General features: G+C 33.8%; 1 protein-coding gene across 1 annotated transcript in view; it reads left to right on the forward strand.

Annotated features, from left to right (window-relative positions):
* The window catches only part of LOC110448026 (mucin-4-like), a gene marked incomplete at its 5' end in the record, with an annotated part of 93,474 nt that overhangs the window by 54,754 nt on the left and 15,530 nt on the right, over positions 1-23,190 (forward strand). Inside the window, 21 exons of the mRNA XM_021494057.1 lie at positions 1,873-2,127; positions 3,287-3,491; positions 4,391-4,560; positions 5,236-5,397; positions 7,699-7,821; positions 8,572-8,697; positions 9,594-9,722; positions 11,653-11,769; positions 12,852-13,106; positions 13,248-13,379; positions 13,931-14,056; positions 14,928-15,053; positions 15,802-15,933; positions 16,996-17,247; positions 17,686-17,808; positions 18,873-18,998; positions 19,551-19,667; positions 20,260-20,379; positions 20,855-21,118; positions 22,286-22,546; positions 22,990-23,112. Coding sequence (XP_021349732.1) covers positions 1,873-2,127; positions 3,287-3,491; positions 4,391-4,560; positions 5,236-5,397; positions 7,699-7,821; positions 8,572-8,697; positions 9,594-9,722; positions 11,653-11,769; positions 12,852-13,106; positions 13,248-13,379; positions 13,931-14,056; positions 14,928-15,053; positions 15,802-15,933; positions 16,996-17,247; positions 17,686-17,808; positions 18,873-18,998; positions 19,551-19,667; positions 20,260-20,379; positions 20,855-21,118; positions 22,286-22,546; positions 22,990-23,112 — 3,444 coding nt within the window. The remainder of the gene's footprint in view (positions 1-1,872; positions 2,128-3,286; positions 3,492-4,390; positions 4,561-5,235; positions 5,398-7,698; positions 7,822-8,571; positions 8,698-9,593; positions 9,723-11,652; positions 11,770-12,851; positions 13,107-13,247; positions 13,380-13,930; positions 14,057-14,927; positions 15,054-15,801; positions 15,934-16,995; positions 17,248-17,685; positions 17,809-18,872; positions 18,999-19,550; positions 19,668-20,259; positions 20,380-20,854; positions 21,119-22,285; positions 22,547-22,989; positions 23,113-23,190) is intronic.

Here is a 23,190-nt window from a genome sequence, read left to right on the forward strand (position 1 = left end):
CAGATTTATGGTTAGGTGTAATTCAATATTAGTATACTATATGTAATACCAGATTTATGGTTAGATGTAATTCAATATTAGTAAACTATATGTAATACCAGATTTATGGTTAAATGTAATTCAATATTTGTATACTATATGTAATACCAGATTTATGGTTAGGTGTAATTCAATATTTGTATACTATCTGGAATATCAGATTTATGGTTAGGTGTTATTCAATATTAGTATACTATATGTAATACCAGATTTATGGTTAGATGTAATTCAATATTTGTATACTATCTGTAATACCAGATTTATGGTTAGGTGTAATTCAATATTAGTATACTATATGTAATACCAGATTTATGGTTAGATGTAATTCAATATTTGTATACTACATGTAATAACAAATTTAAATGTGCAATCACATGTGTGTCTTTCGTTCATCTTTCAAGATACAAGATGATTGACTCACACGGCAGGTGGATTCCTAGTTCCCGATCTTTGCCATAAACATGACAACTACAGTTATCGCGACCATAAACATGACAACTACAGTTATCGCATTTGCTTAGTGGCATGGTTAACTATATACATACTTTACTAATTACATTTTTGAAATAAACCAATACGTCACTAGTTTTTAGTCCCCCTACCGGTTCTCGAAGGGGGCTATAGGTTTGCACTCTGTCCGCCCTTCGTCCGAGAAGTTTGCCCGGGACATGTTTTTATACTATTTCACCTGAAGTAACCAGATTTGGTGTACAAGGACATCTTGTAATTGACCTTTGACCTTAACATTTGAAAAAGTTTTTCCTGTACATATCTTCTTTACATGTTTTTATATATATACTATTTTACCTTGGGGAACCAGATTTGATGTACATGGATATCTTGGGATAATTAATAGTGCAAGAATAAGGTCACTGTGAACTATGGCTTGGCCTTTGACCTTTACGTTTGAAAATAAATTGGTTTGGGGCATCTCTTTTGTACTATTGCACCTAGAGTAACCAGATTTGGACCAGAAGGACATTTTGGGATGGTGGAGTGTAAGAAGTAGGTCACTAGGACCTCACTTTGACCTTTGCTTTGACCTTTGAATTTTGAAAGAGTTTGTATGTAGCTTTTCCTGTTAATTCCCACAATTACTATCAGTAGGCACATCCTGACATAAGTGTACTGTTTGTTTATATGGAACTTATTTACCGGTCGGGGACTATGAATTGCCTTGCAATACGTTTCCTTATTGAAATTTGTGTAATTAAGGGGTTTTACACGCTTCCCCGTCTCTTTAAACAGTAGTTGAGACTAATTTGGATTTCCCCCTTTTAGCCCCTCGCATCACCATTGAGTCCTAAAAGGAGGAACCATTTGTATGATGTGGTGTAATTCACTTTTGGCATTATGTATTTTTCAAAATTGTTGAGGTGTATTCACGCATGTGTTTTACGTTCATTACCCAACATGAGTGTTGAAGTCTTGTCAAATTAAACTTTTAGCTACGATTATATATCTTTTATACGGAACAGATTGTTCAAGGTGTGTAACAATACATCACATACACATCATCACTATCACTATCCGTCATTGATATACGAGTAAACGGATAAATTCATGCGGAGGGAGTTTCCTTAGGCACCAGGCCTCATATTGCTTTGGCTATTATAGGAATAGCAAACCCCAATAAAATATAATTTACTGTTAAATAATGACAAGTTTGTTTTAATCTTTAATACATATTACAATTACAGGTAGTTTGGTGTATAGTAAGAATATGTCTTATTTTCAGTGTGATGTAGATTAACTTACTTGTAACTAATTCTGGAAAGTATATATAATGAAGAGCAATAAAGACATTATCGTCATACTTTTTCATTTTTGCAGATCTTGTAAAGCCGTCAGACACACTGTTCACCTTTCAACAGGGAGAATCTGCAGCAGACTACTATCATCCCGATTTCGTTCCTATATTCATTGACAGCTTCAATGCTTCAACTGTTGAGGCAGCAAAAACTGAATGTGGTGGAGAGAATGCTAGAAAATCATGCATTTACGATTACCTAAGTACGGGGAACAAGGAGTTGGCTCAGGAGTCTGGTTCTGTCGATGCCCAAGCTGAACAATCAAAATTGGAAGCAGGTGCAGTAATATTTCGTATTTAGTATATCGTGTCTGATCTTGCGTAACACATGTTCTTATTCTCTTTGTTCCTTTTCAAGTGTTTCTATGTAAATAATCACATTCTTTATATTGAGCTGAAGTTTTATCAATGTTCAGTTCGGTTAACTGTTTTATTTACACTTCGGTATACTCTTTTTTCTGATACTGTATAACACAAAATATTCTTTGACATTTTTTCGTTGTTTTAAACTATTTTTTAATACCCCATATAAGGAAAGAGTTGTCAAGTATATATATGAAATGCGTTGTATTGATTTTCGTGGTTCCATAGCAACCAAGGAAATTACGAATGTTTATACACAACAGGTACTCATGTTAACAGTATATGAAGATTAAATCTTCTAGAATTCAAAAGGTTTAACTTGGTCTGACTGTATTGATATTAATTTCTGTTTTGAAATCCCTAAATATGGTCATTATGGTCACATTTCATACGATGTATGTAAATATGATGCTTAATTACACGATTTTAAATGGTGACTGGCATCTGATTGGGAACTCATCCAAATCAAATATTGTATTGTAAATATTTTGAGGAATTATAAGTTGTTGCGGTTGTTATTTTGCATCTATGCTGCTGTTATATTCTTAATTTTCTTGTTTTTCTTATCAATATTATTTTCTTTTTAACTTCTGTTATTGTGTCTAATTTTTCTTCTCGGCTGCTTATACTGTCGCTTCAGTTTGTCTTTAAGGCTGCTGTCACTGTCTTTCCAATAACTGTTATTGCCTTTAGTTTTGTCTATTCGGCTGAAGTAAATTAACCTCCAATACTTTGTCTTATCGGCCCCGTTTTTTGCTCTTTCATCTGCGGTAAATGTCTTTTCGGTTATTTTAATTGTCTTTTTGTCTGCTGTTATTTGTCCTAATGATTTGACGCTGTGGTATAATTCTTAACTATTTTTTATAAGAAAAACTTATTTGGCAAAACAAAAATCTATACATTTGATTTAACACTAATCAGAGCAAAAAGAAAAATGAATAACAGTTTATTTGAGGTTTATGTGGAGAATATCTATAAAAAAAGTATTAACTGTGGTCATATTTAATTATGCGCTCACGAAAAAGTGTACACCACTACTCCAAATATTAAGCAATATTCATTGGTTTTTTTCAGAAAACACTGCACCAACCCTAACAGGTGACAAGAATTTTACTTTCACTATTGGACAAAATGATTCACTTACCTTTGATGCTTCTGACACGGGACCAGTCAGTATTTCCCTGGTGCAATCTCCTACTTCTGGATTTTCACAAACTGTATCGGATTCTTCATTAACGCTCTACTGGATGCCAACTGACACCAGTAACCAGAACATTAGGTACGTTTTTGTAACATGATGCCTATATGAACGCCATTTAAATGTTTGTTCTCATTATCATATCCTAGGAAGGGTGTTTGTTGAAACAGATAATAGACCTTAACCTGTAAAGAAAGTTAACTACATTTTGCGGTGGTAGAGAAACCAGACTAATTGAAAATATTGGTTCCTTTTGGTTCTCGGAATTCAACTAACATACTTACATTGCCTCATTTTTACATACTTCTGTTTTTGATAATTATTTAAATATTTTCTTTGAGATCACAAACTATTTTATCTCTATCAGCAGATCGGTATATAGATCGTGCATCTAAAGAAATAATTTGCATAGTACACTGGAAAAAATCTTATTCTTGTTTTATAGTTTTATCAAATACATATAGATATCTCCTCATCTTCCGACATTCTCCTCATCCTACGCTTAATCCATTCCGACCCAAATCCAAATATTGTGATCTTGGCAATTCATTAGACGCCTGCTGTTTTAAATCAAAATGTTGTGACCGTGGCGTCTTATTAAGCGTGTCCTCTTCTAAATTATTATATATGTTTACCGTGACGTCATATAAGACGTTATCCAAATTCAAATAGTGTGATCATGACTTATAATAAGGCCCTTCCCCGATCAAAAAACACTCGTCTGTTATGTTAAGCGTATCGACTAACCGATGTTTTAGTTTAGGAATTCAAGATGGATGTCAGGTTTCTCATTTGTCTGTTAATTTCCGCCAGTTTTACTTAGTATATTACAAATGTAGAATGTGATCGTCTATAAAGCATCATTCACGCCTGCGGAAAGGGATTTTTTTTTTAAATCAAACAGACTTTTTTCTAGTTAGAACTTAAGTTAATGATTGTTCTGAACTTACACTCAAGTTGAAATGACATTGTCTTGACAGTGTAATTGCAAAGGACGAACTGGACCTTGACGCGCCACCCATTGACGTCATCATTTTTCTGTGCACTGAATGTTCAGGTCAAGGGAAGTGTGGACCCAACATTCGAGTGAACTCGGGGAATACCGACACTTTCAAGCTTAAAGAATGCGTATGCAACATTGGATGGTCAGGTAAGAAAGAGTATCATTTATGCGTATTGTCGTAATTGCTTCGAAGTGATTTGTTATTTGCCATGTGCTGTCGTATATGTATCTTGCCGGCGGTGCGTCCGTCCATTTTGCAATCCGTCTATCCGTCAATATGGTTTTCATAGCATCTCACATAGTTTAACTGCATCTATATTATTTAATTAAGAAAATGCGTTAATGTAAAAATTGCATTTTTCTCTAAAATATCTCTAATGAAGACTGAATGTGTTTGTATCTGTAGGGAGAAAGTCGTTTAACAAAATAGGTCACTTCGACTTATGAAATGGGCACCAAAAAAGGGAGAGGTCGCCTCACAATCATCTCACTTATACATGTATTTTATCCTGTATGATCACTATTTTTATACAAACACAAATGTGTTATCATAAAGTAAGCAGGAATTTCATTTCGGTCACAGAGATTAAGTTACGCTATATGCTTTGAGCGGACTGGAGATTGATTTACGTAAGTAAGGGATCAGAATGCATGCCATAATGACCATGCTATAGTACATACATGTACCACGCTCTTATGCAGTCCATGGTTTTGTATTTAGTTCCTGTTTTAAAACTAAAGTGATTTTGATAATCAAACTGATTGATTTGGGGTTTTTTTGGTTTTGAATAGAGTGAGCATGTTATTGTGCCTTTTGTTTAGGTGATGAATGTGAGAAAGACACTGACGCCTGCCTGGAGTCACCTTGCGCCTCTGGTCAGAACTGTACTGACTTAACCCCGGCACAAGAGTTTGAACTAAACAGGGGCTTCAACTGCACCGAGTGTCCCAAGGGATTCAAAGAGGTTGATTCCAGATGTCGAGGTCGGTGCTCATGTCTTTAAATTTGTAATACATGCAAAAACAATTCATTCACTGCGCTAAATCATCCAAAATGACCTATATTTCTCCTGCTTGAAATCTAATATGAAATATGAGAAACCACTGTAGAAAATGTCGAATTATATCTACATAAATGCATTCAATAATCTAAATATAAGGGGGAAAAACATAAAAAAAATGTAACCAAAATTGTAACAAAATCGCTAAATGTCGTTATTGGTACACTTAGGTTGGCAACGGCAACTCTTTGTGTAAGGAGCTACAGTTGCTATTGTCATAATTAAAATCACTGTTGTTACAATGACACTGGTGCCTACGACAATAATTTGTTACAGTTTTATCATACGTAGAAATTGTACTCAGCTTGTAAAGAAACCTTTTATGATTTGAACATTGGAATTCTATCAAATTTCAGGTAATTGCAGATAAATATAATAATTTTCTCAATGAAGAATTGTAAATTTGTTTGGTGAAACGTTGTTTTGAAATGTGTTTTTTTATATTGCGCAACTATTTTATTAGATATTTTGTCAAGAGGCGAAGTCGACCATCAAATATCTAAAACTTGATCAAACTAGGTCATAATATGAATTAAGGGAATATCTACACGGAAACCCTTGAAAACATAAAGGGACACAAAAAAGCTTTCGCATATGGCATTTGGTTGAATTTTCTTTTTCAGCTTAAAAGTTCCATTGCCTTTGTTTTATGTTATGTTTATGTTAGAGATAACATGCTATTTTGTGCGTCATTTGGAGTTGTTGTTAATACAATGGTTCAAATGTCACATTTTTTAACGCTTACATCTTCATATTTGCCCCATTTGGATACATTTGTTTGTCCACTTTTCGGTACCGTCTTGTTGTTTCTTGTGTGTTTGATAATTAGTTCAATTATTCAACATTAAGTAAGATAGTTAACTTCAATCACATCGTTTGGAGGACGATACCACAATTTCAGCCTGAATCTGGAGCTATTTCCTTGAGTAAAACCCTTCAAGAACACAAAATAATGTTGATCAATAGCAGCAGGATAAGTAGTCTCGTTCAACTAGACTCGTGTTGTCTGCGCAAGGTACAATTTGTACGCCGAACAGAGAGTCTGGTTAAACCCAGTGCTATCGTTTTGTGAAGCTATTACGAGGCTTACCAGAAGTTTGGTAAATTATTTCATTGGTCAAAGGTAGACACACCCTTTTCAACTTTTGAAGTCAGAATTTGAGTGGCGCAAAATTACATTGAACATTTTAATTCATGAAAAAACTTACCTGTTCATATATTCCTGAAGTATCCGTGTTTTCACTATTATCGAGAAAAATGTAAGAAAATGTTTCAAATCTCAAGAATGATTTCATGTATTTCCAATTATTCATGAAGCTAACAAGGCTATTGGTACAAGTCAAGCCAGATTACCTGAGTGAGAACCTGTAGTGTTTTAAATGGTGTACAGGTAAAATCTCACTTGCTTTGCATGCTTTTTCCAACCTCAGTCAGCCTTGTTGACTTTGTGCTCAATTATGAATTATTCAGTGGAAATATATGGCAATATTCTGGAGATTTGACACATTTTCTTACATTGTTTCCGATAATAGCGAATACACGGATATTTCGGGAATGTATGTACATGTATTTTTTTTATATTTACTTCATTATTCTTTGAAATGTTTTAATGGCGTTGACATAACGTCCGGAAACGAAAGTATAACAAATGCCCTTTGGTAATGGTAATTTTAAAGTGCTGCGTTTGACCATACTTTTGAATTACAAGTGCTCAAGCGTCAGGTTTAACGAGAATACAGGATAAGAAGCTTGATGATATATAGTTTCTCGCAACGATCCCAAACATGACATTGATTATCATACGAAACACACCTGTTTAAAATACCTTTTCCAGACTAATTAATTGCCAGGACTAAAACTTCTGCTTCAGTGAATACCTCCAGCAGCTGTAATACTAACTCTGATTGGTTGACATCGGCACGCAACAGCCAATGAAAATAAGAGTAACATTTCCATCAATGTTTGTGATAATCGTCCAACGGGTGATTATTTAAAAACTATCTAATGATATTCATCGTACATAATTGCCGAGAAGTGTGGGTGGTTGTCCTAGCTATTGAACTTGCTATAGGTAACTTCTTTATATGTATACTAATCACCTCTGTCATAGAAACATTGTGATTGAATATCAAGATACGCTTTTTACATGTGATACAATATATATTATTGAAATGAACACTTCACCGTTATCTATTTGACTAATGTTTTGCAATTTGCCTTTTAGATATTAATGAATGTGCACTAGACGCGAGTAACAATTGCGATCAGAACTGTACAAATACGATTGGAGGCTTCACTTGTTTCTGTCGACCTGGCTACCGACTTTCGGACGCAACAACCTGTATAGGTAGGTCAGGTTAACCTGGGTGCTGTGTTAGGTTGGGTTGTGATAAATCCATAGTTAACATGCACAAAGGATCACCTTTCTAACACGATATCTCAGATTTTATATACCCGACATAATTTCATTTTGGGAAATTCGGGATGGAGTAGCTTACAATATACTGATAAGTATCAATACAAAGACTTAACCTCCATTGACAACACAACAAATTAAATATATTAGCGTTTAATAAAACTGCGTTTGTGTGGATTAATTTTTCCTTTTGTCCTAGTAACTATGACAGTTTGACTGAGTCCCTGTTCAGTGAATCCTGTCAGTGTGAATTACTTTTTAATACGAACTCTACAAAAACAAAATTATGTGAACGGTATGTCTGTATAAACTATCTGTTTAAGAAACAGGCGTGGTCACTTACATCTATTTCCTGTTTCTGTTTTTCTATGTCGTTTTCCCAACATTTAGTTTCCTGATTACTATATTAACGTGACCAATTTTGAATTTAATAAAAAAAATCTGCAACAATGCCTTTATGTTAAATGCATATATGAATATGGAACGGCAAACCAATTTACATTTAATGATCACAAAGGTTCTGATATACTTTCTGTTTAAAGAAAACTACTGTGGAATGTGACCAACTTTCTATTAAAAAATAACTTTATTATAACGAACGACTTCCTTTGTTGAATTTCTGTTTGCTAATGCTTATGTCGATATGACATTTTGTTACTATATCTTTTACCCTACATTCAGACATTGACGAGTGTTTAGAGGAGACGGACGGCTGTCAACAGAACTGCAACAACACTGATGGCGGGTTTTCCTGTGAATGTATATATGGATATGAATTAGCAGCTGACGGAAGAATGTGTACACAAGGTATTTGTTTTATTGAATCACAATTTTAATATTGTAATGTTAATGACATACTAATGAAAATAACGACTAGAGTAAGTAATACAAAAGTAGACAGGATTAACAACGTCCTGTCTAACTGATATCTCCGACTGTACAGATATCACATAGATATGTACACACATGTGTAACGGTTTTGTACTTTTGTTTACTTATCCAGGACTGTGAGACCGTCTCTGGTAACCTATGTCAAAATCATTCCTTCTAATTTGAGATTATCGATGAAACAATTGTTATGTTATTTAACTGACGCAGCCACGCTCATATGAACTCAACTGAAACCAAAGCGCTGTTGCAAAGATTGCTTTCTGGTAATCATGATTTATTAAGCATTCAAACTGAGTATGACTATCAAGTATTTAGAAACAGAAAATATGAAGGTTTAGTATTTCGCGGACGTTCATGGTAGAAAATATCCTGAAGCTGATTCAATTCAGTTTTAGTCTCTTTGTCCTTTAGAAATAAGGACACCATGTTCCTCCAGTCTTTAAAGCTGATTTCTATAAATCAAGACTCATTTTTGGTTATATATTCACTTCAATGGAAATGCGCGTATAGATAACTGAAATACTTAAACAGCTTGTTTGTTAATGTATTACCTGAAATGACATCCTTTTCTCCAAAATTATGTCATCAATTTGCCATTTTTGTCTGATAATTTTGATATATATATATATACGATTTTCTTATCCTTTTGCGAGTTTTTTACCCTTTTGTTAAAAAACCGGTCTGCTATGTCTTGCATGCCAGAATCTTTTATATTTGTAGTAAGCAACTTACCACCAAGCAGGGAAACAAAATATGCATAGATACCAAATTTGCATTAACATTTGTTTATAACGTTCTTTTTTTTTGTTTAGTTCCAGGTTTTGACCTTTGTACGCTTGCTAACAAGGACTGTTCCTACGCCTGTTCTAACAGTTCTGGGGCAGTGGAGTGTGTTTGTCCAGGAGGCTTCAAACTTGGAGACGATCAAAAGTCTTGTGACGGTAAGGTCATCTTATAGTTGAATAATTTGTTTGTAAAATCCAATTAACTGGAATTAGAGTAGGCGGGATATTCCTTTCTAATCCTTACAGGTAAATATGTCTTGACTAAGACAATGCTTTAACTCTATTTAGAATACCCAAATCGAGCATAAAAATAATTCTACAAGCAAATGTTATAACTTGCAGAGAAACACGTAAACTTGTATAATTCGATCGCATGTGAGTCAAATACCATTTCTAATGCAAACAGGTTATTTCATCTCCCCTTCCCCCACCTCCTTAGCACACTATTACTTGATATATCTACTATCATATATTACGCAAGTCTAGCATAGGAGAATGTGTAAGTATTCACCAGGCTGGCAGTCTATCAATGAGTATGTCCTAGTAATAATCACAATGTCAATCCATAATAAAGGTTTATCCAGGAATTTACAGGGCGTCAGTCTATCATAAAATTACGCGAGGTCAAGGAGAGAATTCATTAAAATTGTTAGTATATAAGATATTCTCAAATTTCCAAAACACAATTGAAACAGGTTTGTTTCTATGCTCCACCATTTATATACGGTGGTCGGGGAGAGGGGGCGTGTTATACACATTTTATCTCATCCTCTCCTGGTCCATCATGTCACGTTCAGGTCCAACCCGTCCCAAATCAATTTCATTGCAATAGCGACTTACGTTATTTTTTTGTTTTTTATTCATTTTCAAATTTTTTACATGACATGATACAACACATATGGTACATGATTGTTGGTTAAGCTCTTAAAGCTTAAGAGTTGCTAATTAATTCACTATGAATAAATATTTATCAAGCATGTACCTATATACAGAAAACAAAAAAGAATCCACACACGGACACACCTACAGTTAAAGTTACAAACCCACACAAATTAATATATAAATAAATTATAAATTAAATAAATGGTATTCGTGACATTAGGTATACAGACAAAAATCAAATGCACACAAAGGACAAAGGACAAGACATGTGGGATAAAGCAAGGACAAGGGAAACCTAGGTCAGAAAGATGTTAAATTATATCTGTATTTTATTTTTAATGTTACTTTTAGATATAAGAATTTTGTAAGCTTTTAATTCGATCTTTTAGACCATCAAGATTGAGTTCTATTTCAAGGCATTTTGATTTATATATGTATTGTTTTACCGTGAGTAATATCAAGTTATTCAAGTTGAACTTATATATTTATTAATTTGCTTGCCAAAGATAAATTCTCTTTATGAAATCGAAGACCAAGATTTTTAGCAATAATAGTAATTCTTATATTTTCTATCAAATTAGATACCTTTTCACAATCCCATTATATATGTGATATTGTTTCTGGATGAGTTTTACAAAAAGTGCATATATTATTATCTAATTTATCAATTTGAAATAAAAATTTGTTTGTGGTTAGGATTCTATTCTGAATTGTAAACATTGTAGTTTGGAGCTGGTACAAGTATTGAAAGGATATTTGTATATATTTTTCCACGTATCTTCATCAATATTGAAATTTTGAATCCATTTATTTCGGGCGGTGGGTTTAATTTCATTTTTGATTAATATGGTATATATTTCACGAGCTCCTTTCTTACATCTTAGGATTAACTTAAGATTTATGGATATACTTGGTAGCGACTTAGGTTCTTAATATACATTTATCAAACTTGTTACAGTCTTTAACGATCAAGCAAGCTAATAACACCAATAATTTTGAATTTCTTCGCGAATTTTAATCAACGTTTATGAAGTTCACGTGCGATAACATCATCATTGCGTTTGTTTTTCAGGGTCAAAATGGTCAGGCCTTAAGCGATCATTACTATTTTCGAAATTTTAAAAAGAAATGTAACTATTACGTAAGCATTCATTTCTCCAAGACGTCTTTCAAGTTTGATTTCATTGCCAAAATTGTATTTCAGATATAAATGAATGCAAAGGAAACATTTGTAGCCAGGATTGTACCAACAGTAATGGCAGTTACGTGTGTTCTTGTTTCGATGGCTTCCAGCTGGCCGAAGACAAAGTCCTTTGCAAACGTAAGTGGTTGAGTGCGCAAGTCACAGAAGCACATTAACTTGAGTACCTTACTTAACAACACAAAAACGCATATCCATATAGATTTCACTCTTCAATACTCCTTTATTGGAATTTACATGTTGCATTTTAGCTTTTGGTCAGGTATTTCATTTTTAATTCACCAGATTCATTTTCCTTGAAAACAAATTGACATTTTTACCAATCAGAGCATAGTTTGTTTGTTTTTTTCAAATATTTCAATTTTTTTTTTTTTGCTGTATTACTGTCAAAAGTTTAGATTCCATTGCAAAATTTCCAAAAAAAATACCACAATTGTTTCAAACGTTCTTGCACAACGTGACGTATTGACATACATGTCCTTTTCACAACAAACATGTTGTTGTTGTACTCATTTAATGTAGAAACAGATCTGTTTTTAATGGTGAAGCATGTGACCTTTTTCCCGACAATATAAATGGTGTTTTTTTCCAAAACTTTGATGCATAAGCTTTATCGTCAATAAGAAATTTGTTTAACTTGTTAATGGGAATAAATACAAAATTTCCAGCAATTCTCCCTGCAGTTGAATTAAGCGGACACAATAGCATTAAGATACACTTAATCGGTATCATGATGCATTCTGTCTGTGTTATGGAAGGAATATTAATACATCTGAATCTTAGTCTACATAATATTTTATCCCGAAAGAGTAATGATAGGTGACTAAAAGCATTAAGAAACACATCGGTATAGCTCATTTTCAACTCCTAACGCGGAATAATCTAAAAAAAATCTTTTTTGAGACATTGTAGGAATCTATGACTTCATAACATTAAAACATATAACAACTTATCTTTAGTCTAATACCACGTGATAGTTGCACGTATTTTATCTGGACCAATAACAATAGCGACGGACAACCACTTGACACCAAAGTGATGAGTAATGTTATGTATGTTTTTACGTTCAGTACATGAACTAGGAACTGTGATATATATCAGCGTTAAAACATATTTCAAAATATTATATATACATATTCACTATGAAGAATAAGAAAAAAGAAAATGTGATCAAACTTGTTTCTGGTTCTTCATATTGCCAGCTTGCACTTCGCTTACCTGGGGTCCTGACTGTAGCAATCAGTGCAGCTGTCACGCTATGGGTTCTTCGACTTGTGACGCGGCCTTGGGCTGTTTATGTCGCAGTGGCTATGAGGGTTCTTCATGTGATACCGACATCAACGAATGTCAAAGAACTCCAGACATTTGTGGGGCTGGAAAGTTGTGTAGGAACCTCATAGGTTCCCATCAATGTTACTGTCGTTCCGGATTCGAACTTGTCCTCGACGTGTGCGTTGGTAAGTATCTGTGTCAAAAATAATGATATTTTTTCACCTAAAGTTTAAAACCATTTTTCGGCGAAGTCCTTTTATCGTCTCATAACTAATTCAACTTAATATTTATTGATTGTTATTCACTCATTTTCTCCACGCTTCTAGATATTAAGGAGTGCGCTGATGCAGCATTGAATAACTGTACCGACACGACTTCAACCTGTATGGAAACAGAGGGTGGATATATTTGCAGTTGCAAAGCAGGATACAATCAAGATTCATCATTCACTTGTACAGGTAAGTTTATTAATATCAAACATAATGTGTTTATATAAAATATGTAGCTGATTCAAACCATGCATTTTAAAGCATGGCATTTCGTATAAAGAAACAAGATTTGGCAAAGTACCTTTTTACTTTCTGAAATGAAATTAGAAAATTCATCAACGAAAGCGCGATCAACGCGATCAGTTACAAGTGAAGGGCTTGATTTCACCATTGTTATCATCATACTAGGAAGGAATATTTATACAAAACAGTGACAAAATAACCTAAGAATTATTACGTCACAGTTCAACTTTACATGAAGAGAATGATGACGGTATTGTTTCATTATTATTTAACCAATAAACTGCTTAAAGCAAACCTGTTCAACACCTCACTGATGTTTATTACAATTTAGGGAGAGGTAAAATTACATATTATAGTAGTTATGAAGTTCTTATATGACACTATGCAATTTGATGTAGGGTTTCATTCTATTAACATGCCCATACATGTATCAAAATTAAGCAAAGATATACAATTGCATGCATTAACATATCACCTACAATGATGATTTTTTTCAGATATAAACGAATGTGAAGCAGATAGTGATAACTGTGACCAAGAGTGTAAGAACACGGAAGGCAGTTACACCTGCCTATGTTTAGACGGATTTGTACTGGCAGACGACCGAAGAACATGTGTGAAAAGTAAAAAAAAAAAAGAGAGAAAAAAACAACACTTTATGCCAAATATTTTCTCACATACATTTTATTGTTTGTCGGGTTTTGCGTTGGGTTATTTAATTAATGGAGTCAATCTCAGACTGGGGTATTTCTTAATAGTTTAAAGGAGAGACATAAAACGTGGATACCTTATGTCTGTGCTTCGAAAGAATATAAGGATAGTTGAGACGCTAAACGCAGTATGCTGTCTTTCGTAAACGAGAATTATTGTCCCAAAGATTGATTCTTGTTAATAAATAACAAAATGTATTCCAACGGATCTGAAACTCTCAATAACAAGCACAAAACAAATCAAGAACTGTGGTGCTAAGAGTTGAAATAACAGTATTTTCAAACTAAACACACAGCAGTTAAACTGAGTAAAGACTGTAAATAATTGTTTACATACCCCAAAAATTGATAAAATGACACAACATAGCGGCAATGGTGAACCTTGGGGCCATCGAACATTGTTTGGTGTGCTTTCGTTTGTCGTTTAATGTGGCGTACAGATATGTTGTGTAAAACACCTTGAGACGTACGTGTTTCGATGTGGGATTTATATTTACAACTGAATGACAAATCTTACTCTATGCGTAATTAAATGTATCAAACATGACTCTTGGTATATTTTGATTGGTAAATGGTTAACAATTGAATCGGTTTCAAAGGATATACAAATATTGGTTACAATACTGAGTAAGCGTGACCGGCTTCCTTCCACTCCCAACCTCATGAAAACAATACACCTCTTGTTCGAATATCAGCTACTGTTCAGGAATCACTTAACTTCAATGCTTAATTATCTTTGTTGCGTTTACGTAAAGCAAATTTAAGATTTTATTGTTTGATGCAGTACGTGACCCATGCGAATCCCTAACCAGTGTGAACTGTTCCTATGGCTGTCTTGTGGTTGACCAGTTACCCGTGTGTTACTGTGACCGTGGATATGAGCTGAAATCAGACCTGCAAACATGTATCGGTAAGCATGAACTGGGCGGTGTGGTGGAATGTAATTTAATCTTTTTACCATAGGGCACCCGTATGATATTCAAGCGAGTTCATTTGACAAACGGTGTAAATTCCATGAGCATTTTTATTCATGAATTATAAATATAGAAAAACGGTGTAAGTTCCATTTACATTTCTATACAGGAATCACTAATATAATTTCCTAAGCTTTTCTATACAGGGATAAATCAAATGAGGGAATCTAATTAAACGAATCAGTGTCGTTTCCTTTAGCATTCCTGTTATAGAATAACTCAACATAGATTAAGCTCATTTCACCTTCTGTATTAGTTTACCATCAGTGTAAGTTTCCTTACATTCCGATACAGAAATATCTAAACTAGACTTATTACGTGACGCCATCACTGGCATACTATACAAATGGATATTTAATGTGTGGAAACGTTCGTGTTGTGACTCTATAAACTGATCGTGGTGAGAACATTATCGAGTTGTTAATAAGTCTGAAATCTATATATCATATAGATATAAATCATCTAAATATGCATTCGCGTCGTCATATGCTCGCACTAACCTATTGTGAGGTTCAGTGACTTTCTGTCTCCACAGCTTTATCTTAACATTTGTCATTTCATCCGACTTAACACTTGCAATCCTCCTAATCCAGTTCATAATTCATTTTGGTAATTATGAAATAGACATACATATAACGTTTGTGTTTTTAAACTCCAGGTATTCATATTCATTTTATATTTCAGATGTTAACGAGTGTCAGAATGACACATTGAACAAGTGTACTTTCAAAGACACCTGCTTCAACACTGAACCAGGTTTTACCTGTTCGTGTAGAGACGGTTATAAACTGGAAAATGATCAGCGAACATGTAAAGGTAAGTTAATTACAGGTCAACAGAATTGAAATTGGTTGCATTTAATAAGCGTTACGTTTGAGAACGAAAACGTGAGCTATTTATATATTCTTATAAATAATTATCTATCATGCATTAAATGTTATAACTTAGGGACATAAACATGCAACCTTATTCCGCGTCTAGCTATATTATTAAATATGTGACATGTATGGTTATGTGAATTTGTTTACGAGTATGTCAGGATCAATACCATATTCTCTTGTTACTTTCTAATTATTGAATGTATGTGTATGTATATCAATCACTCTCCGTATGACGTATATATTTGTAAGCAGTACACACAGGTGGATCTGTAACTCATTCTAACAATTCCTCTCTTGAATATCTTAAATCAAAGTTGGAAAGGTAACACTTATCATATCTAATTATTGTGAACTACAGACAATGTGACATTTAAACAAAATCATTAGGATTTTTCCACTGGTAAACCTGGTACACTAAAACAATGTCAATGAAATTTAACTAAAATCAATTTTATTAAAACAATACACTCTGAAAAAATACTAAGGAACAACAATAGCATCCACAGCTGGATAGATCATGCATAATGTCCCAGGTCTACATGCTTATACACAAAGCTGAGGAACAGAGTGACTTAGAAAACAACATATTTGTATAAGGATATCTACCATATACGTCAAGACAAAGTTCATCCTATTATAAATTTAATCTATGAATATTATTAACTGGCGGATATAATTTTACGTTGCCTCCTTGGTTGGTAACATAAAGCTGAACATAGATCACCTGGCTGAGTTGCCTGGGGACACAAATGTGGCTTTATAGTTTGGTTTTTTAAAACGTTCGTATCGAGTTTCTTTTATTGCATTAAATGTTGAAAAATCCTCAATGTAAACATAAACGATAATTATTGGAGCTACTTAATTTAAGATGTTACTAAATGTACATGGGAGAGTTTATTAACACAAATGAACATGTTATTTGTATCGATTTACGTGAATGTCCATTAATTGAATTGCACTCATATATATCGTCATTGTATCGTCTTTTCATTTGCAGTGTGCGACGAGTTCCATTGGGGACCAGGCTGCCTTAATAATTGTTCCTGTGGCATAGGCGCAGAGAGATGTGACAAAGAAAGGGGATGCTTATGTAAGAGCGGATGGAGTGGTGACTCATGTAGCAGCGACGCCAATGAATGTGAATTGGGAACACCCTGTGTCGGCACCAATGTGGACTGTATCAACTCGCCAGGTTCCTTCACCTGTCGGTGCAAGACCGGGTTTGCCAACACTACAGGAACGTGTGAAGGTAATAATACGGTAGTCAAAATTTACTTAGTTTATGTTTGAATTTGAAATTAATTTGGTAATTGTGTATTGTTGATGTATTTTTTGCATTCTTCTTTAAGTACTTTTAACGACGACGATAAGGGTTGAAATATATTTCATAATCTTTACAAATTAAGATAAACTTATTCAAAAGATTTCCAAACGTAATGCGCTTATATTACATCAGTAATCTATTCATCATTCGAAGATAATGTATTACGTTACAAATCAGTTTTGATTTCTTGATACTAAGGAACCTGCATGTGTAGATATTACTTTAATTTTATGACATTGAATCGGCAAGTATAACATGGATATAAATGCCAAATGATGAACCAGAACATAGTACAGTTTTTTATCTTAATAGTTTTCATCATGTACTGCATTTCATGTATAACTGTTTTGTTTATCTTTTTAGACATCCAGGAGTGTGACACCAAAACTGATGGCTGTTCTCAGCTATGTAACAATACTGTCGGAAGTTACACGTGTAGCTGTAATCCCGGCTTCTTACTCGAATCTGATGGCAGAGGATGTAAAGGTACATAACAAATCCATGTTTGATGTAGATTTTCTGTCCACATCAAAAGACTCATAAAAGAGTTTTTGCACCTTATCAAAATGAAACGACAATTTGTTTGATAAGTCAAATTTTATTATCGTTTTTCTATTGTCCTCAATGGAGTATTTATCTTCCATAGTTTATTCTTCTATGTGTAAGTTTGTCCTCCACAGTATATCACATGGGAGTTAGTTTGTCCATAGCAGTATATCACATGGGAGTTGGTTTGTCTATAGCAGTATATCACATGGAAGTTAGTTTGTCGTTAGCAGTATATTATTTTGTCGTTAGCAGTATATCACATGGGAATTAGTTTGTCGATAGCAGTATACCACATGGGAGTTAGCAGTATATCACATGGGAGTTAGTTTGTCCATAGCAGTATATCACATGGGAGTTAGTTTGTCCATAGCAATATATCACATGGGAGTTAGTTTGTCGGTAGCAGTATATCACATGGGGGTTAGTTTATCGTTAGCAGTATATCACTTTGTCGTTAGTAGTATATCACATGGGAGTTAGTTTGTCCATAGCAGTATATCACATGGGAGTTAGTTTGTCCATAGCAGTATATCACATGGCAGTTAGTTTGTCGTTAGCAGTATATCACTTTGTCCTTAGCGGTATATCACTTTGTCCTTAGCAGTATATCACATGGGAGTTAATTTTGTCCTTTACAGTATATTACATGGGAGTTAGTTTGTCCTTAGCAGTTTATCACATGGGAGTTGGTTTGTCGTTAGCAGTTTATCACATGGGAGTTAGATTTTCTGTAGCATTATATCACATGGGAGTAAGTTTTTCCTTAGAGGCACAATGCATATCACATATGAATTAGTTGCCCCTGGCGTTACATAACATGGGAATAAGTTTGTCCTAAACATTTTATTACCTGAAAGTATGTTATAGAAGTCCGCAGTTAGGAAAGACAGAAATTTTACTAAATGAAAGTCACTGAATCGTTATCGTAGAAATGAATAAGCAATGAAATGTATTCGTCATATCATGTCTTATCAATATCTGTTACCCTGATGTATCTGCAGATATCAATGAATGTGCCACCGAGAGGTCACAGTGTGATCAAGGCTGTCTGAATACTGTAGGGAGTTATATATGTAGCTGTGAGTCTGGCTACATCCTTGACCCTGAGAACAGACAGACGTGCTCTGGTGAGGTTACCATTGTTTACATATTGCTGATCGTTGATCGAGATCGTGGCAATTATTGAAACGTTTTATGTGTTCTTGAAACATTGCTCAAATTGATGGTTCTGTAAATGTATTGACAACATACATATGATAACAACAGATTGTTATATCTGAATTAAGTAAGATTTGTATTTCTTGCTTCTTTAAACTTTACATCATTTTATTCATTGTCGATTTTTTGTTAGTTTTCCATCATCTAATATAATTCCACATGACAACTGAAAAAATATGGCAGCGAGGTAATTATTAGCGTAAAATGTATCGCAAGAATGGCAGTAACAGCAGTGGGTATACATGTACATAGTTATTCATAAGATTTTGTTTCGGAAAATCCAGTAATAGCATTAAAACCAATGTAATATTTTAATTACGATCGAGACATGATAAAATTGATCTTTTGAAATTTTGATATAAAACATAAGCGAGGTTTTGATCTGGTAGAGAGAGAACCAATGCAATAGTTGCCTGCGCACAAAATTAATATCTCATGAATAATGCAATTATCATTTACAGCGAGAGTTAATTGTTCTGCAAATGCGAATTGTACTCAAAATTGTGCCGTGGTTAATGCGGTGGATGTTTGCTCATGTGACGCTGGCTACGAACTAAAAGATTCCTTCAACTGTACAAGTAAGTTCGACTTTTGTTTAAAATTATAATTCATCACTTTGATTTTTCATCTTTGCTTATTTTAAACTACTTAGTTATATCTACCGCAAATATCTATTCAATTATGAATGATGATATCATAGGCATTTACATTCAAATAACATTATATGAAAACAAAGAATATTACCAATACCTTAAAATACGTTATTTAAAGACAGTTTTTCATTATCTTCTTATGATCCGTTTAACGAAGGTTTCTGGGTAAAATAACATTGAAAACAAAGGAGGGTACAAATAAGGATTACATTGCTCAGCAATCCTTAATTATTTATCTCCAGTTAATTGATATGTGGATGAGAGGCAATGAGAATGAAATTAAATTTCCTGTGTTAGTATAACTCAAGTCGAATGTAAACAGGAAGACAATCTTATCTTAATTTTTGATTTAGCAGCCTTCCTAATTCAAGGTGATGAAAATACCATTTTTTCCCGGAAACTTTTATTTTCTATTAACAACTATGATTTAATCAATTTTGTTTATAAGTTGATGTTATGGTTATATTTAAACCGGTATAAACTATCAACTGAGATTAACTATCTTCGCTTTTTTCAGATGTAAATGAATGCGAAACGTTAATACCTTGTGAACAGAGCTGTGATGACAACACACCTGGGTATACTTGCTCCTGTCAAACAGGGTACAAACTCGCCACTGACGACGTGTCGTGTATAGGTAAAATAAATTACCACTTCCTTTTTCTAAATGTATTGTAATAATATTATGCAGATTCGAACGCATATTTAACAGTTATCATTTCATCTGAAAGAAAACAAAAATGAAACTATTCCTGTGTAAAATAGTGTTTTTGAGCGTGAATAAATAAGACGTAATTCCATAACAAAATAATGTATCTATACTTTCTGATGTGTGCTATAACATCAGTCCGAATTATTCTTCAAATTATTTTCTATAAAATTGCATATACTTTAAATGAACTTTCGAGACTGTTTGATTTTTAATTCATACTAATAAGATATATAAGTTGGAATGATTTTGGGGTTTGTATTGAAACAAGTCTATAAAATTGATCATCGACAACCGATTATACAAGAACAAAACTGAATAAAAGATAGGCCCGACGTGGGTAGTAAGTTTCCAAAACAATTTCTCGACAATTGTTAATAACATAGTTGTTCCTGTTTTTAAGAATGTACTGAGGGAACATATGGCAACAACTGTGCACAAACGTGCCCATGCATTACAACAGATGACAACACGCTAAGTTGCAACAAGGCAAACGGTTCGTGTACGTGCAAAAGTGGCTGGGAGGGGTCAGACTGTGGCACCAACATTAACGAATGCAATAACACAACAATCTGCCCGAGATTCTCCGAATGTAAAGACACCAATGGAAGTTACGTGTGCAATTGTCAAGCTGGCTACGTGTTAGACGCTTCAGGGGTCTGTGTTGGTATGTAGCCAAGGGAACAGTTCATTTAACATCGATTCGATCTGGTTGATTAAATGCTTGAATTACATACGTATACTAGAGAAGCTAAGAAGACTTTAGGCATCACATTTGTGATTTGTGTTAGATTTATGGCTGACACATACACATTATATTATCTGTGATATTTTTGAGAGTAATAACTAAAGCATTCATTCTATGTCTGTGATTTGTGATTTGTGTTAGAGTTATGGCTACAACTTACACATTATATTACGTGTTATTTGTGTTAGAGTTATGACTACAACTTACACATTATATTACGCGTGATTTGTGTTAGTGTTATGGTTAAAACTTACACATTATATTACTTGTGATTTGTGTTAGTGTTATGGTTAAAACTTACACATTATATTACGTGTGATTTGTGCTAGAGTTATGGCTACAACTTACACATTCTATTACGGGTGATTTGTGTTAGTGTTATGACTACAACTTACACATTATATTACTTGTGATTTGTGTTAGTGTTATGGTTAAAAATTACACATTATATTACGTGTGATTTGTGTTAGGGTTATGGCTACAACTTACACATTATATTACGTGTGATTTGTGTTAGTGTTATGGTTAAAACTTACACATTATATTACGTGTGATTTGTGTTAGAGTTATGGCTACAACTTACACATTCTATTACGTGTGATTTGTGTTATAGTTATGGCTAAACGTAACACATTATATTTGATATTTGTGTTAAAGTTTCGGCTAAAATGTATACATTATATCAGCATTCCATCTGCAATTTGGCTCAGCTTGTTAGAAAATTGCCTTTGTGCTTCATTCCACATTATATATGACCATTGTCATTCTTAAGGCTTTATGCCATTTTTTAAATTATACCTTTACTCTTTTGGTTGGATGTAATCACCCTTTAAAGCATCATAGGTCCTATAATTCGAAACTATTTTCCCGTTTACAGTGATTATATTTGCTTATTTGTTTAGTTGTTTAACTGTCCTTAATTTAAAATATGTCCCCAAGTCATGTTGGCTTGTTCCGTTACGTAACCAAATCAAAGTAAACATATATAAACTAGGATGTCCGCACCTCTTAGAAGTCGATGTATGTTAGAGTAAGAATTTATATATCTGAAATGTTTAAAACGACGCATCACTGTTATTTTTGCAGTTTGTAGTATTCAGACATTTGGTCAAAACTGTCAAGGCCAGTGTACTTGTGTGTTTGCCAACATGGTATTGTGTAACAGCACAAATGGAGACTGTACTTGTAAAGATGGCTGGAAGGGTAGCGATTGTGAAATAGACATCGACGAATGCACCGTGAACCCAAATATATGTGGTGCAAATGCTAATTGCACAAACAACAATGGATCATACACATGTGAATGCAATAGTGGTTATAACAAAGCAAATAATGGCACATGTCTGAGTAAGTAAATAGAAACATATTCCATCTTCATTGTGTACGACTAAATTGGGTGACGTTAAATCATATAAATGAATTATTTTCGTGACATTGTTTTCGCAATACGACCGACTTCGTTCGTGCCACTTTCGCCAAACAAATGGAAAACAAGAATTTTCACAGTAAATATGGTTTTTAAATTATATTGATCATACAAAATTAATATTGTTTTTTATAAAGTGCTTAAAGGTCGAAATTTAATCCCTCTTCTGTAGATAAGGAAACCTTTCACTGTTTCTGAATCATTGTAAAAAAAATATTTATTTCACACATAACGTTTTATAGGATATTACGATGTTGGAGGAATGAAAGATGAGTTGAAATTGGGTTTTTTGTATGAAACAATTAATTGTTTTTGGCTGTGTCTGAGAGTTAATTTCACGACTTTTCCTTCTGGTTTTATTCAGACGTAAACGAGTGCGAAAGACCTTCAGGTATCTGTATATCAACGGCGGACTGTACCGATACCATTGGATCTTTCGACTGTTCCTGTAAGAGAGGTTACAGCGGAAATGGGACATATTGTACCGGTAAGATTCAAACGCGTTCTAGTGTCGCATTAGTGAAAAAATTACATTAATTTAACCTCATAAGTAAACTTTGATATG

Source organism: Mizuhopecten yessoensis, unplaced genomic scaffold (genome assembly GCF_002113885.1).
Source record: "Mizuhopecten yessoensis strain PY_sf001 unplaced genomic scaffold, ASM211388v2 scaffold3799, whole genome shotgun sequence".
Classification (NCBI taxonomy): Eukaryota; Metazoa; Mollusca; class Bivalvia; order Pectinida; family Pectinidae; genus Mizuhopecten; species Mizuhopecten yessoensis.